This window comes from Bos taurus, chromosome 7 (genome assembly GCF_002263795.3).
Source record: "Bos taurus isolate L1 Dominette 01449 registration number 42190680 breed Hereford chromosome 7, ARS-UCD2.0, whole genome shotgun sequence".
NCBI classification, from domain to species: domain Eukaryota; kingdom Metazoa; phylum Chordata; class Mammalia; order Artiodactyla; family Bovidae; genus Bos; species Bos taurus.
Genome location: NC_037334.1, coordinates 108,958,058 through 108,976,212, shown reverse-complemented (window position 1 = coordinate 108,976,212; position 18,155 = coordinate 108,958,058). Strand labels below are relative to the sequence as shown.

The 18,155-nt window shown below is 40.7% G+C and overlaps 1 protein-coding gene across 2 annotated transcripts in view; it reads right to left on the bottom strand.

Moving 5' to 3' along the window:
• Positions 1 to 18,155, bottom strand: part of MAN2A1 (mannosidase alpha class 2A member 1) — a 210,749-nt gene that overhangs the window by 29,602 nt on the left and 162,992 nt on the right. For both annotated transcript variants that reach the window (NM_001205886.3, XM_059888188.1), the window contains exon 17: positions 2,184 to 2,317. In NM_001205886.3, the coding sequence (NP_001192815.2) occupies positions 2,184 to 2,317 (134 nt within the window). The remainder of the gene's footprint in view (positions 1 to 2,183; positions 2,318 to 18,155) is intronic.

The following is an 18,155-nucleotide window of genomic DNA, read 5'->3' as shown; positions in this document are numbered from 1 at the left end:
AGTTCCAAATTCCAATTTTTCTTGGTTTACTATCTGAATGCATGAAATACAACTCTACCTTTAGTTTTTGAGAGAGACTGATAATGAACTAAGCTGGTTGGGTCAAGGAGAGTCACTCAAACCTCAGGAAGAGATGTCAAACAGAGACTCTATTATCGGAAATCTTACTCACACCACATAAAAATGTCATGTCTTCTTTTAAACTCATGAAACTTTAACATGGAACTCAGAACAGGAGAAGTACAATGTAAGCACAATAGTTAACACCTACTCAGTGTCCATGAACACCGGGCACAGTACTGGGTATTTCACAAATAACATCTTAATCTTCACCAGTCATTCAATTTACTGGTTCTCAATAGAGTGCCCCCAAATTCATGTTCACTCAGAACCTGTGAATGTGATTTTATTTTGAAATGTGGCCTCTGCAGAGATAACCAAGTTACACTGGGTTGGGGTGGGTGATAATCTAAAGAACGGTATCCTCACAAGAAACGGGGAATTTGGACATACAGACACGCAGGGACATGAGGAGACCGCATGAGAGCAGAGGCAGGAGCCGCAGCCATGTGTTTGCAACACACGGCGTGCCAAGCACTGCCAGCGACCCCCAGGAGCCAGAAGAGGCAAGGCCACCCTTTCCTAGAGCTGACTGAGGGAGGGGCCTAGCTACACCTTCCTTCTGGCTTCTGAAGTCCAAAACTGTGAGGGAATACATTTTTGTTTTTAAGTCACCCAGTTTGTATCGCAGCCCTAGGAAATTAACAACCTGGTAGGGGAAAAAAAAAAAAAAACAACCCTGTAAAATGTTTTTTAAAAAGGAAGGCACGAAAGCTAGCTAGTACGAAGTCGCCAATCCTGATCTCTCTACTCCCACTGAGCTTATACTGAAAGAAAAGGCCTCCAAAGCTGTCGCAACTGTGCAGCTGTTACGCTCCCCATCTGTGGGTCTAGACTTCTAGTTTGGCCCAAGCAACTATTATTTTCAAAGCATAAGAAATGGCCTATTCTAAAAAAGAAGCAACATTTAGCTTACAGTCTGAAAAATAATGTTTTCCTATTTATTAACGTGCTCTATCTTTGTAAAGAAAATTCACATTTTCATTTGTACTAAGTTTTTTCACTCATGTATACACCCACATATACAAGTTATTGCTTCTGTAGGACTTAGAAACGCCTTTCTTTTGTACACAAGGAAAATGAATCACCATAAAGCCAGGGCTTCATCTGAAAGCCAAACAGCTGTAGTAGAATTAACATGTTAATTTAAAATGCATGCTGCAATTTTTATGCTTTGCAAAGGTTTAAATTTAACTTTTGCAGGAAATTGTAGAAGAGAAAATTATCACAATCCTTTCCCTCATTCCAGTTGAAAATCAGAGTAATAGCATTTGTGAAATTATTTCTATTCGTAGTCAGAAATTTCTAAAATGCTAATGTCTCAGAGACATGCTCATGTTTTTAATAGTATTATTTCAAATATATGTTGTTACACACATATACTTTGCATATAGATTTAGGTAGCAATCAAAAGCGCTCTAGTAAATTAGAGAAATGAAAATCTGAACAAAATTTTACCAATCAATTTTCCCATTACTATTTCAAACCATTTCACGAACACTTTGATTAAATACAGCTATTCACATTTCTAAACAGATAGATGTTTTTATCTGTATGTCTGTGTCTACGTACACATATATGTATGTGTATAAATGTGCACACACACATACATCAGTAGAGAAGGATTTCCTGGAATTGAAAAGAGCCCACTGTTAAAGCATACGTTTAAAAACATATGTGGAACAAACTAAATACGGATAGACCAATTCCTTATGAGGAAATAAAAGGTATACTCTATCAATCCCTAATTAATATTAATATTTCCTTCTACTAGAAAAATTCATATATATCAAGGTATTTAACATGCATAGTGGTCCCCAGATTTTCCTTTGAAAAAACAAATCCTTACAAATAGATGTTTTACAAAATAATCTTGCAAATATTTTTTTCTATCCTTAAAACCTGGTTAGATACATAACCTAAAAGTGTCTGTTAAAATTCAATTTTATTTTAGAAATTTGCAACCTTATATTTTTTCAAAGGATCCAAAATTAACTTGCCTGTTATCATATATAAAAGGTACATACTAAAACCATCATTTAAACATTTTAATGGAAAATTACCTGGTATCCATTTAGGTCAGTATAAAATCTGTTTTGGCTGTTGATGCTGGAAGAAATTCTCATTGCAATCTCATAGTTATGCTCTTTTCGGATGTCTACAATATTGGAAATCTCCACAGACTGTCCTTCTACTCCTAAATTCAAAACAATATTTACATTAAGATGTTGGGAAAGAATGAGGGCAGGGTGCCAGAGGATGAGACGGTTGGATAACATCACTGACTCAATGAACATGAGTTTGAGCGAACTCCAGGAGACAGTGAAGGACAGGGAATCCTGGCGCGCTGCAGTCCACGGGGCTGCAAAGAGTCAGACGTGTCTTAGTAACTGAACAATACATTAATAAAAGTAACTGCCCCCTTTTCTTAAATATACTATACAGAACTCCTTCCAAAGTTACATGCATTCCCCTGTTTCCGACTTTCTATCTTTACCATCCCTCATACACTGAACGGTGTCACAATTCATCTTTTTTTAAAGTCAGACCATAGAAAACATTTATTCAGATCATATATAACTCAACAGAAGGATTAAGAGGCTGGAATGAGATAAATGTACATGAAATGAAATATGCAAATGATTCTGCAGGAAGTCACAGACGGGAAAGAGGACACTGAAGGACAGGAGGTCAGCCCACTACAGGCTCATCTGCCACTCAGCTGAGCTGCCATCCCCAGCAGAACCATTCAGGGCTACTTCTTCACCAGGCTCTCTCCACACACTGGAAATTATGAGCAGTGAAATTTACACTGTGTTGGTTCAAGAGACAGTATATTACTGTCCATGATCTCTCTCCAGGAAGAGACAGGAGATCCAGCGAGATGATTTATGGCTGAAAATGATACTACCGTATTAGTATTTGTGGAGTATAATCTGGAGAGCTCCCCAGAACTTCAGTCAATTTTAATTGAGTCTGGTATCTTTTAGGATCCCTTGTTATGGAGCGATTCATTTTTCCCTTTGCTATATAAAGCAGAGAGAGGAGAGCTTCAAAAAGTCCCAGATGTAGGACATTTTTATTTTTATTTTGGATAAGCCTAAAGTATTTACTAATTTCTATCTGTCATGCTACCCTAAGTATATCTTCAGGTCTGTGGTGAACCCTTGGGTCTATTTCAGAGCTGGAGAGGAGTTATAAATAAATGGAACACTTAATACAGTTAAGTGGGTAGAAAAGATATCGCAGGATCTTCTAAGAAAGACAGCAATTAGGAAAGTGGTCAAAGAAGAAAGACTGGCCACATACAGCTGAAGCTTTCTGAGGCTCCTGGAGCCCAAGACATTTTCCCACATCTGTGACTAGTGACTCAGCTCTCCCCTTCCTCACACATAACCTGTCAGCCCGCTGATAACCAGCACCTCTTTAGACACAGAGGGCTGTCTACAGAAACACAATTCAGTTCAGTTCAGTCGCTCAGTCGTGTCTGACTCTTCGCGACCCCATGAATTGCAGCACGCCAGGCCTCCCTGTCCATCCCCAACTCCTGGAGTTCACTCAAACTCATGTCCATAGAGTTGGTGATGCCATCCAGCCATCTCATCCTCTGTCGTCCCCTTCTCCTCCTGCCCCCAATCCCTCCCAGCATCAGACTCTTTTCCAATGAGTCAACTCTTCGCATGAGGTGGCCAAAGTACTGGAGTTTCAGCTTTAGCATCACACAGGGAGGGGAGAAATAAAGTGAGGAAGATTTTTTTCCAGGAGCTAAGAAGAAACCCCAGAGTTTATAGAAGGTGATAGCAAGCAGAAAGGAAGTTTGAATATGCAGGATTTGTAGAAAAAACATAAATGCAGCTGGCTTAAGCATTATAGGTTTATGTGAAAAATACACTGGAAATTGTACACAATAATAACATGGTAACAGTACTGAACGGGCCACAGCTTCCATTAATATAGTATTCAGAATGCTCACAGAGATTCTCTTCTGGTAGATGGTGCTCTTCTGATTGACCAACCTCACCAGAGCCAGCCTCACTGTCTCACCATGACAAGTATATCTTCACGGGTGGAGGAAGGAAATACCATTTCCCCACTGCTTTATAGGCTCCCTAAGCGGCGCTAGTGGTAAAGAACCCACCTGCCATCGCAGGAGACATAAGGGGTACAGGCTCGATCTCTAGGTCGGGAAGATCCCCTGGAGGAGGAAATGGCCGCTCACTCCAGTATTCCTGCCAGGGAAATGCCATGGACAGAGGAGCCTGGCGGGCTACAGTCCATGGGGTTGCAGAGAGACAGACGTGACTAAAGTGACCTAGCACACACACAGCCACAGTGTGAACCACTAGCCTCTACTGGTTAAATGATGCATATACCTGCATACATTTTCTTCTGAGGATTACCAGATAAACCTACCAACATTACCAGATAAACCTACCAACATTATCTCAGGGGCCAACAAAACACATAAAATGAAGTGGTCTTCATAAAGGAGGGTGTCATGCATCTCCGGAAAACACTGACCAAAACAAAATGCTCTGAGAAAAAAATTAATAATTTCTCACTACCTCGAGCAATGATAAATTATTTCTATTGAGAAAATCATCTTTCTCAAGCTCAATACTATTATGCTCCGATCCTATTGGGGCAACAAATGCTTAAAGCTCCTTTAAAAGGAGCCTCCACGCCCATTCGCACCTCAATAAGACATTAATTTAAATTCTGTGCCAGGACAGAGTTTTAAAATAAAGTCAAACTTAATATACTTATTATGAACAAACCAAATAAATGAGACCTGTAATGGTAACAAAAGCAAGAAGGTATCCCTGAGTTCTCAAAGAAAAATTATTATTTTTCAAAGAAGAAAATGTTTGGAGGAGAAAGAGGACTAAAATGGATGGGAATGGGTGAATCTAATTCAGATGACCATTACATCTACCACTGTGGGCAGGAATCCCTTAGAAGAAATGGAGTGGCCCTCATACTCAACAAAAGACTCCAAAATGCAATACTTCGGTGCAATCTCAAAAACGACAGAATCATCTCAGTTCTTTTCCAAGGAAGACCATTCAACATCACAGTAATCCAAGTCTATGACCCAACCACTTATGTCGAAGAAGCAGAAGTTAAACGGTTCTATGAAAACCAGTAAGACCCTTAGAAATAGCACCAAAAAAAGATGTTCTTTTCATCATAGAGGACTGAAAAGCCAAAGTACGAAGTCAGAGAAATTGGGAGTAACGGCAAATTTGACCTTGGACTAAAAAATGAAGCAGGGCAAAGGCTAATAGAGTTTAGGCAAGAGAACGCTCTGGTCATAGCAAGCATCTTCTTCCAACAAAACACTAGAGATGACTATACACATGGACATCACCAGATGGTCAATACTGAAATCAGATTGATTATGTTCCTTGCAGCCAAGATGGAGAAGCTCTATACAGTCAGCAAAACAAGACCAGGAGCTGACTGTGGCTCAGATCACCAGCTCCTTATTGCCAAATTCAGACTTCACTAGAAAAAAGTACGGAACACCAGTAGATCATTCAGTTATGACCTGAATAAAACCCCTTATGATTAAGAGAGTAGAAGCGACAAACAGACTCAAGGGATTAGATCTGATAGGCAGCACCTGAAGAACTGTGGACGAAGCTTTCTAACAGTGTACAGGAGGTGGTGACCAAAACCACTCCCAAGAAAAAGAAATGCAACAAGGCAAAATAGTTGTCTGAGGAGGTGTTACAAATAGCTGAGAAAAGAAGAGAAGTGAAAGGAAAAGGAGAAAAGGAAAAATATACCCATCTGAATGCAGAGTTCCAAAGAACAGCAAGGAGAGATAAGAAAGCCTTCCTCAGTGATCAGTGCAAAGAAATAGAGGAAAACAACAGAACAGGAAAGACTAGAAATATCCTCAAGAAAATTAGAGATACCAAGGGAACATTTCATGCAAGATGGGCACAATGAAGGACAGAAACGATAAGGACCTATCTGAAGCAGAAGAGATTAAGAAGACTGGCAAGAATACACAGAAGAACTGTACAAAACAAAAGGCCTTAATGACCCAAATAATCACGATGGTGTGATCACTCACCTAGAGCCAGATATCCTGTGGTGTGAAGTCAAGTGGGCCTTAGGAAGAATTACTACAAACAAAGCTACTGGAAGTGATGGAATTCCAGCTAAGTTATTTCAAATCCTAAAAGATGATGCTGTTAAAGTGCTGCACTCAATAGGCAAACAAATTTGGAAAACTCAGCAGTGGCCACAGGACTGGAAAAGGCCAGTTTTCATTCCAATCCCAAAGAAAGGCAATGCCAAAGAATGCTCAAACTACTGCATAATTGTGCTTATTTCATATGCTAGCAAGGTAATGTTCAAAATCCTTCAAGCTAGGCTTCAACAATATGTGAACTGAGAACTTCCAGATGTTCAAGCTGGATTTAGAAAAGGGAGAGGAACCAGAGATCAAATTGCCAGTTATCTGTTGGATCATCGAAAAAGCAAGAGAATTCCAGAAAAACATCTATTTCTGCTTTATGACTATGCCAAAGCCTTTGACTATCCAGATCACAATAAACTGTGGAAAATTCTGAAAGAGATGGGAATACCAGACCACCCAACCTGCCTCTTGAGAAACCTATATACAGGTCAGGAAGCAACAGTTAGAAGTGGACATGGAACAACAGACTGGTTCCAAATAGGAAAAGGAGTACGTCAAGGCTGTATATTGTCACCCTGCTTGTTTAACTTATACGCAGAGTACATCATGAGAAATGCTGGGCTGAATGAAGCACAAGCTGGAATCAAGATTGCTGGGAAAAATATCAATAACCTCAGATATGCAGATGACACCACCCTTATGGCAGAAAGTGAAGAGGAACTAAAAAGCCTCTTGATGAAAGTGAAAGAGGAGAGTGAAAAAGTTGGCTTAAAGCTCAACATTCAGAGAACTAAGATCATGGCATCTGGTCCCATCACTTCATGGCAAATAGATGGGGAAACAATGGAAACAATGATAAGACTTTTATTTTTCGGGCTCCAAAATCACTGAAAATGGTGACTGCAGCCATGAAATTAAAAGATGCTTGCTTTTTGGAAGAAAAGCTATGAAAAACCTAGTTCAGTTCAGTTCAGTCGCTCAGTCATGTCCAACTCTTTATGACCCCATGAACTGCAGCACGCCAGGCCTCCCTGTCCATCACCAACTCCCAGAGTTTACCCAAACTCATGTCCATTGAGTCGGTGAGGCCATCCAACCATCTCATCCTCTGTCATCCCCTTCTCCTCTTGCCCTCAATCTTTCCCAGCATCAGGGTCTTTTCAAATCAGTCAGCTCTTCACATCAGGTGGCCAAAGTATTGGAGTTTCAGCTTCAGCATCAGTCCCTCCAATGAACACCCAGGACTGATCTCCTTTAGGATGGACTGCTTGGATCTCCTTGCAGTCTAGACAGCATATTAAGAAGCAGAGACATCACTTTGCCTACAAAGGTCCATCTAGTCAAAGCTATGGTTTTTCCAGTGGTCATGTATGGATGTGAGAGTTGGACTATAAGGAAGACTGAAAGCTGAAGAATTGATGCTTTCTAACTGTGGTGTTGGAGAAAACTCTTAAGAGTCCCCTGGACAGCAAGGAGATGAAACCAGTCCATCCTAATGGAAATTAACCTTGAATATTCATTGGTAGGACTGACATTGAAGCTATAATACTCTGGCCACCTGACAGGAAGAGCCAGCTCACTGGAAAAGACCTATTCCTGCGAAAGATGGAGGGCAGAAGGGCACGACCGAGGATGAGATGGTCAGATGGTATCATCGACTCACTGGACACAAGCTTGAGGAAACTCCAGGAGACGGTGAAGGACAGGGAGGCCTGGTGTGATGCAGTCCATGGGGTCGCAAAGAGTTGGACACGACTGAGCGACTGAACATTTCCTACTCTGTGTCAACAGTCTGAAGATGCGCCTGTCCCAACGAAGCTCACTGGAGTGAGGGGAAAAGTCCCCAGGAAGCAGGGGTACAAGCCCATTGGTCCCAGTGACCTGCTGTCTCTTTGCAGGATGTGGCAGCAAAAGGTACTTTTACTAAAATGGTTCTACCTGAGCAACGGCTCTAGATGGCCAGGGGTTTTAAAGGCCCTCTAGTTTTAGCTCAATACTGGGAAAGAAAATGCCTCTGACTTTACAAAAGTAATCCACAGGGAAGTGAGAGTTGGTGTGAGGCCATTCCAGGTTTCAACAGAGAACTAAGTGCCCTTTAACTATTAATAGCACCTCATATTCTGTGCTCTTGCAGAAGAGAGGATGGAGATTCTTTATCCTTATTAATACATGCAATGCAAAGTAAAATTCAGCCAGTTCACAGGTGGAAAGCTGTAGCAGAGAAGCCAAAGGAGTCTTTCACAACCCTGGGGCTCTTTCATTTCTCCTCCCTACAGCCTGTGAGCATCTCACAGACACAGACTGTCCTACACACACCTTCACACTTCAGTTTTTAGCCATGTTTTGGGCACATGCTCAGGGCTGAATGACTGTTAGCCAGAAAGAATGAAGATGTGAGAGGCTGTCCCTTACCATGCAGCAGTTGGCTGGCAGGGGAGAGAGCAGACGGGCTATAAATAAGGCTCACATGGAAAGAGGAGGAGGAAATCCTTTCGTTTTGAGCAAACACACTCCTGTGACAATCTCAGCTCCCTGTGTAAAGGGACCATGTCTTATCTATCTTTATGCTCCCAGCACACGAGAGGCACTGAAGAGCTGAGTGAAGAGAGGCGGCTGTGTGGGGGCACACAACCAGCAGGTACCAGGTGCTCCGTGTGGACCACACTGCGCACACCTCGTAACCCATCAATTCTGGCCCCAAGCCCAGGAGGGAGTCATCTGCCCCAGACCACAAGGTCTGGCAGAATCAGGACTAAACCTCTCAGCCATCATGTCTCAATGGCAGACCAACTACTAGAAAATGTTGAAATTACCTTCAGACCAAGGATTGAGAAATATTTTGTAGGAACTCTAAGCAGAGAAGAGGGCTCCAGATTATTTTTAAACAAGGAGAGAAGGCACTGATCTGCGATCTGATATACTACAAGAGCTACTGAATTAAATGAAATTAAGGGACAAGGCTTGTCAAAACCTAAAATTTCACTAAAACAATCTCAGAATCTCTTCTGAAGTGTCACAGACACTTTAGAAGCCAATAAAGTAATATGCATTAAATATTAAAGTCGCACACCCTAATCACCTCTTATCTACCTTGAATGGAGCGATCATGAGCACAAGTATATGCACAGCGCACTGGCGCCAAGAGGAGAAATCTGGGGAAACACACTAGACGCCGCCAACGGGCAAAGGAACAATAAAACCAGGTGGGCACATCCATGCTATGGAACACTCTGCAGCAAATGAAAAGCATGAGGCAGCTCTCTGTCCCGGCAGAGAAGGGGCTGATGGAGAAAGCAAACAGAGCATCTGTACAGTCTGATACACTTTATGCTCAAAACAGACACAGATATAACATTACAGATTTCTTTGAGTGTGTGTGTGTGTAAGAGAGAGAAAGAAAGGGCCCACATCTCTGTATTAGCTGTCTTAAGTAGTGGACGCAGGACAGGAATATTTTTCAGACAGATTTTATGCTATATCTATGCTGTTGTTGTTGCTCAGTTGCTCAGTCGCGTCCAACTCTTTGTGACCCCATGGACTGCAGCACGCCAGGCCTCCCTGTCCATCACCAACTCCTGGAGTTCACTCAAACTCATGTCCACTGAGTGGGTGATGCCATCCAGCCATCTCATCCTCTGTCGTCCCCTTCTCCTCCTGCCCCCAATCCCTCCCAGCATCAGGGTCTTTTCCAATGAGTCAGCTCTTCCCATCAGGGGGCCAAAGTATTGGAGTTTCAGCTTTAGCATCATTCCTTCCAAAGAACACCCGGGGCTGATCTCCTTTAGAATGGACTGGTTGGATCTCCTTGCAGTCCAAGGGACTCTCAAGAGTCTTCTCCAACACCACAGTTCAAAAGCATCAATTCTTCTGTGCTCAGCTTTCTTTATAGTCCAACTCTCACATCCATACATGACCACAGGAAAAACCATAGCTTTGACTCGATGGACCTTTGTTGGCAAAGTAAAGTCTGTGCATTTTAATCAGGTGTCCTGGTTGGTCTTGGCTTTTCTTCCAAGGAGTAAGCATCTATTACTTTCATGGATGCAGTCACCATCAGCAGTGATTTTGGAGCCCAAGAAAGTAAAGTCTGTCACTGTTTCCATTGTTTCCCCATCTATTTGCCAAGAAGCGATGGGACCGGATGCCATGATCTTAGTTTTTTGAATGTTGAGTTTTAAGCCAGCTTTTTTATAGCATGTGAAATTTTGTCAGAAGAATATGTGTGCACACACAGACATAAATACTATGTATTTGCATTTTATACATAAAAGTAATTATAAGCATTTTTTTTTTAAAGAACATTTTCTGAGGCTGGGAGAAAATGAAACTAAGTAGGCAAGAGCTAAGGGTCAGAAAGCAGCACCCTGCGGACTCTGTTGCTCAGCACTGGTTTTAAGGAATCAATAAGAGCAGTCCTTTGTGTGTGGGGACAAAGACTGGATGGCACTTCCAATGCGTCCCCTGGGCCTTAAGAAGAGGTGGGGCAAGCAGCCTGGAAGGGCTCATGGCTGGGTGGTGCAGACAGAAAGCCCGGGGCTGTGGCTCTGACAGCAACCTTTGAGAATCCCAGGCATACCTCCTCAGCACATACACTCTCTTCATCAGATTATTCTAAATCCACCCAGAATGGCCGAGTTCAGCCCTCTCCACCTGTCTGGGTCACCTGACTCTAGCAATTCTGAAATGCACAATCACTCCTCCAAGGAACATGCCTGATAGTCAGACAGCTCGCTCATGACAGTGAAACCGTTACAGGAACGAGAGGCAGCAGCGTGGGAGAAAGAGCAAGAGACAGCCTCGCTCCCGGTCCAGCAAGGATTCAGTCCCTTATTTAGTGGCACTCAGTATGTGCTGAGGACAAGTCATCAGATCAGATGGAAAAACAGCAACCGGCCCACCCCACCTGGAAAAGCAAAAGGTGATGATGGGAGCCCCAAGAGAGGCGCCTAACCACCAAAGAGAAGTTTAACTGAGATGTGACGCAGACAGGGTATCACGCAGAATACATCCCAAAAGACACCCGCCCAAGACTCCTAAAAGACACCCACCCAAGACTTAAGGCAAGGTCTTCAGTGACTGTCCTTAAAATGTTGGCTTTGGGGCAAAACTGAAATGTGACGCAGACAGGATACCACGCAGAATACATCCTAAAAGACACCCACCCAAGACTTGAAGCAAGGTCTTCAGTGACTGTCCTTAAAATGTTGGCTTTGGGGCAAAAATGGAACTTTGCGATCAATCTGCGGTCCTCGGCCCTTCTCTCAAATCTGTGCCGCAGCAGAGAGGCCTGGGCCCTCACGTCAGAACATAAGCAGGACAGGCAGAGCTGTCGTGGAAAACTAGGGCTTCTCATTTTGAACAGCCCCCCTTCAATCCGGGGAATATTGTTTCATGTTTAAGTGATCAGAAATTGAAACAATGTTCCTGGTGTGTGTTTACTTTGTGACACTGTTTTTCTAAACCCACGCATCCAACTTAACTGGGCACTGACACGTGGTTATTACTAATAACTAATACATACTGCTTAGGTAGGCACATACATTTAAATGACAGTTCTCACAATGATGATAAATTTAGTAGGTCAGCATGGAGATGATGTTTCTTTAAAGCAAATATTATCATTACTATATTAAAAAAAAAATGTACTCCTATCTGAATGTACCAAGAATAGAAATGGTAGTAATTCCCACAACCAGATGACCTTTTTCTTCATGTTGACTAACTCAACTTATCATCCATTACAAGATCTAACTTATCCTCTAAGGTACTTGGTGATTTCCAGGTCTGTAAATGTTCACACTGATTATTTCTCCACAAGTGAAAATTTTAACATCTGCTTTCATGAATACAAAGTTTAGTAAATTTCACTCCAAGACTCAAACTTAAGAAAGTGACAATGCATCACTGTGTTTCATTCATAAAGCAGGAGATAAATAACTACCCCTACTTGTTATGACCAACTTGTCATGAGCTCGGCACTAGTCAATACATTTTATGCTTTTCGTTCCACGAACTCTCAAAATGATGCAAAAAGTAAATGCATACTAGGAAAGGTACAACATTTTGATCACACAGATTGCAAATTCTGGTTAAAGATTATACCAATTAAGTATGCTATGGGTGAAAAAGCCCTAATAACTGAAACACAGACAACAAAACTAGGAAGCTGTCCTTTTTATTTTTTTCCCTCTAATAAACATTGATTTTAAAAAACAACACGCTTTCTTGGAAGCCTCATTTTGGAGGAACATAACACCTACATCACTAACATTCTTTCAAATCCCAAACAGAATCGGTCTCACTAACCCTGGCTTCCTCCCAGAAGGTGCATAAACAGCTCGTGACCTGCATTACAGGCTTGGGCTGGTCTAGTGCAGGCAGGGAGGAATGCTGGAGGAATCTCATGGTCTGTCTGCCTCCACACCGACAGTCACTCTGGAGTGGCCTGCCTCCCGTCCTCACAAACATGCTCTTTTCCAAGCTGCCTTTAGAGAGGAAAATCAGATTTCACTGAGACAAACCTGCCATGCAGGCATGGGATTCTTCCTCTTTAACCACACGTTGACTACTCCTTCTCCTAACTTTCCCCACCCACCAAAGAAAAAAAACAAACACACACACAAAAACAAAGGCAGCCGCATTCCTCTTACCCACCCTAACTCCTGTGGAGCTGAACAATTAAAGTACTGGTGTCTGACTGAACTTTAATGACTAGGAACAAAGATTTTTGCAAAACACACAGTTTCCAATTGCTGGTTTTCAACAAAATTGAAGGTTACCCAATAACGTTGTCAGACAGTAGATCATTAAAAATAATTGATTACTGTTTGGCAATAGATCACTGTGATTTATGGAACATAACTCAGAAGGAATTCAAGGAATTAGATAACATGCCCATAACTAAACTCCTTCTATTCCCACCTACTTATTTATGTTTTCAACATTCCTTTGCCTTAAATTTATAAGAGCAAAAAATAAGAATAAAATAAAAGCTGAAACTTATCTCACTCTAGCAATAAGTAACATTCACCAATGAAGGCATAAACATTTAGGATACAAAAGGTACAATTCATCTCAATAAGATGGCTAACAAACACATGAAAAGATGCTCAACATCACTCATTATCAGAGAAATGCAAATCAAAACCAAAATGAGGTACCATTTCACGCCAGTCAGAATGGCTGCGATCCAAAAGTCTACAAGCAATAAATGCTGGAGAGGGTGTGGAGAAAAGGGAACCCTCTTACACTGTTGGTGGGAATGCAAACTAGTACAGCCACTATGGAGAACAGTGTGGAGATTCCTTAAAAAACTGGAAAGAGAACTGCCATACGACCCAGAAATCCCAGTGCTGGGCACACACACCAAGGAAACCAGAATTGAAAGAGACACGTGTACCCCACTGTTCATCACAGCACTGTTTATAATAGCCAGGACATGGAAGCAACCTAGATGCCCATCAGCAGATGAATGGATAAGAAAGCTGTGGTACATATACACAATGGAGTGTTACTCAGCCATTAAAAAGAATACATTTGAATCAGTTCGAATGAGGTGGATGAAACTGGAGCCAATTATACAGAGTGAAGTAAGCCAGAAAGAAAAACACCAATATAGTATACTAACGCATATATATGGAATTTAGAAAGTTGGTAATGATAACCCTGTATGGGAGACAGCAAAAGAGACACAGATGTATAGAACAGTCTTTTGGACTCTGTGGGAGAGGGAGAGGGTGGGATGATTTGGGAGAATGACATTGAAACATATTTAATATCATATAAGAAATAAATCACCAGTCCAGGTTTGATGCAGGATACAGGATGCCTGGGGCTGGTGCACTGGGATGACCCAGAGGGATGGTACAGGGAGGGAGCTGGGAGGGGGGTTCAGGATGGGGAACACATGTACACCCATGGTGGATTCATGTTGATGTATGGCAAAACCAATACAATATTATAAAGTAATTACCTCCAATTAAAATAAATAAATTTAAATTAAAAAAAATAAAAAAATAAATATTAACATGCTATCATTAAAATATATATATTTCTATTAAAGTTTATAAAATAAATTATCAAAATGGTATATATATATTAATTATATGTTTTTATCAATTACATACTATTAGTAATAATTTTATAACTCAATCTCAAAGAAATTTAATACTTTTGAGTTTTAGGATGACAGAATCTTAAAACATATATGTGTGTGTATGTGTGTATATCTTTCAGAAGAATAATGAAAAGTTGACCAATAAGAAGACTCTTAAGTATAAAGTATTATATTGAGGTAAAATTTGGTGGGGGAAGTAGAATGGAAACACGAATTCAAGGAGAAAATAATGATATGAAATTAACTGTTAAGGAGGGCTTGTTCAGGCTTTTCAAAAATGCATGATTTAGTATCAAACTGCTATGCACTGGTTATGCTTATTTTAAAATGGCAATATTTACAATGTGCCAAATATAACATCCTTTGCAAAAATTTAAATGTATAAAGAAAAACTAGATGTCAACTTGCAAAAATGTAAAGGACACAGATTCTTCAAATTCTTATAAGAACAAGGGAATTTGATCTCAACAAATCCACTTTACACTTTGTGATCTACTTTTCCTCCTTTCTGTCCATTCAAATGACATTTCTCCAAGACCAAGCCTCTCAAAAGCTCACTTTTTAAAATCAAATCTTCCCCAACTTCCCCAAACCTCCCATGACTTACTGTGTAACTGGGCCTGCACCTGTGAAGGAGATACACCACTCAGTATGTGCCGGGCTTTGTGTACATTAGCTCAGTTTACCTCCAACACTCTGGGGAAGACTATTACTGTCACCGTTTGCAGGATAATGAAACCGAGACCGTGCAGGTCATAACCGGCACAAGGTCAAATGAAGCAGGTGTGAGGGCTGGACTGGAGGGCCCTGGCTGTCCCTGCGGCCTGGGCTCTTGACCATCATGCGCCCCTGGGCGTCCCGCCCCGGCCCCTCCGTCTCCGTTGAGCTCGGCACACACTTGTGGAGGATGATGCGGTTTCCTGTTAGGAAGCCATGCCTTCAGTGCAGCAGCTGCCGTCAAACAGCCCCCAAGATAACCTGTGAGCTCTGAATTTGTGCAACCAGAATGTGTGTATAGTCCCTTAAAATAACCTTCCCTTTCATGCCTGTAGGGAATAATCAGATTCAACACATAGCCACTTACTTCATTTTTTTTTTAAGTTCCAATTAACAGAAAAAAAAAATCCTTAGCAGTCAATTGCATATTATGATATTCCAAAAATGTTTTAATTACCTAAGTCTGCCTAGTCATAACATACTTAATGCTTTTTACTCTTAAATCAAGCTAAATATGGAATGTAGCCCTGGGAAAAATGAGAAATTGATTGCAAGCCATTTTAATATCCTCATGAATCTTTTTATGGAAATAAAAACAATTTCAGCGAAGCTCTGAGACCTTGTTCGTGAGTGCAAGGACTCCAGGGATGAGGCCCCAGATTCAAGCATCCTTAGAAAATGAATTCAGAAGCAAGAAGCCAAGCACCAAAGAAGCTCCATGTGAAAATAAGTCTTGTGAAGACACCTTGATGGTGATGCCTAATTGACCATCCGGTCTTTCTCTCTTAAGAACTTACAGAGCAAACCAAAGTCATTCTAGTTTGCTTAGAGGCAAAACTAAAGGTTCAGATCTCTAATTCCCAGTGTGAACTCTCTCAACATGTTGAACTGGATAAAGTTCATTTCGATTCTCTGAAAGTTAAGGGTCATGTTATGAATCCATTTAGATTATATATTCAAAACAGAAGGAAAACTAAGCAAGCTCTCTTTGATTACCAAATATGCCCATGGAATAAAATTATCAGTCATTTCAGCCAAAGGAAAATCTTTTCTTCCATACTTTTTGATGGCAGTTCATTACATTTTACCCCCAGGCTACTCTGTACTTTCTTTGCCAAAATCCATTACATGCTACACTTTTATAATATGATTGGTGGAAAACAGGTAAACGTATTGCATTTTAGATATTTCTCCTAAGGGTTTAAACATGGTTTACACTGACATACTCACTCACTCACAAATAGCTGCCTAGAAGAACACAGTTCTGAGGGAGGGAAAGGCCTTGCAGGTGTATATTATAACAGATCTGAGACCCAAGCCGAGTGCCAGTGACTACGTGCATGACACACTGGCAACCAACCGCAATCTAAGAGTTCAAAGCAGCGGCTGATGTCAGAAAACGAGGGCTCCAAAGTCTATAATTACAGCTCCGAAGACAAGCGAAACTAAACCGGTGAGTGTCACTCACTGATGATCGCTGCAAGACAGGCATTTTTTGGTGCCGGTAAAGTATCAAATTACTATAACTCAGGGGGGTTTTTGGCTTGTATCATATTCTATCTTCTAATCCAAGCTTAATGATAAAAGCTAAAGTAGCATATTTGGTAACACTTAAAAGTTTCAGTTTAATGAAAGATGATTACACTACAATAAAAAATGAATCCCTACCTCTTTCACCTGTTCCTCCAGAAAACTGTTATTTTCTACAAACAAAAGAATATTTTAGAAATCATGGAATGCTCTTAAAGGGCATTTCATTAAATTATGGTCACTATGAAAAGGGTTTCTTATTTAACCTTTTATGAGGCAAAGCATGATGTCTCATTAGAAATCTCTGAAATTTCTCTGATCTTTTGGAGATTTTAAAGCTCATGAACACAAGATTTCTTTTAGTTCAATATTTCTAGGAACCTTTTTGAATATGATGTCTGAACAATAATGAAAATAAAACCACAGTGTTTTTAATAGCTTAAATGATGTTAAGGAGAGACTTTAAACTGTATTGCTTATTATTTTCAGAATCTGGAGCGAACACAAATAGAGAAACTGAAGTTAAATACCAGATCAAGAACAAACCAGAAGCCAGGCTGAACCCAGGCCTCCCAAATCAGTTTGTGTCAAAATCAATAATGACCACATAGTTTATGTAATTTGGGAAGTGTTGCTTGACTTTTGTCCTTGACTTTGTTTTCTGATAAAGCTTAATTTCGGCAAAAGTTACTTTATGGAGAGAAGAATCAAAGAGTAACAAAAAAAGATTTTGAGGAATTTAAATATATTTTTTTCAGGTTTGCATTACCTTAGGTTTTTAAAAGAATGTTTCAAGTAAACAGAATTTGAAAGGTTTAATATAACAGATATTCAGTAAGACAATCCATAATATTAACTCATTTTCTGTTTCTTTACTCTTGCTGTTGAGAGATAAGACAGTCTTTTGTATGATTAAATGGTTTAGTAAACTAATAGTTACAATATATAATCATAAAATATTAATAGTTTCCTTTCCTTCAGCCCCCACTTGTTCTTGGATCCTGAACTTAGTACTAACAACAAGCTCTAGTCATTAATACTCATTCAAATAACTGTATTCTCAATTTAAAAGGGGAAATTCGTCTACGTCAGAAAACAGATCCATAAGTTAAATTCAATAATAGATATTTCTGTTATCTTAAGAAATTTTAAACCAAAGTCGGTTTACAAAAGCATGGCAGTCGGCTGAAGTCTTCGTAGCACCAAACATCAGGTCGGTCTGTCTACGCATTCTGATCCGTTACTCAGAAGCTTAGCTTACAAGGAGTCCTGCACGAGGCTCAAGTCGAGAAGCGTTTCCTAGTACAGACACTTGAGCGCCACATAACCAAGGGCTCTTCAGGTATCGGGAATACCTGGAGAGGAAAGCTCCCTGAAGATTTCACATCTCAGTCACAGGTCTGGGTGAGTGATTCAGTCAAAACCCATGAAGACAGGATCCAGACAACCTGTGCCCTCCTGCGGCAGTGTATGAAACAAGGATAGATAGAAATAGATAACAGAGGCCACCAGGAAAAG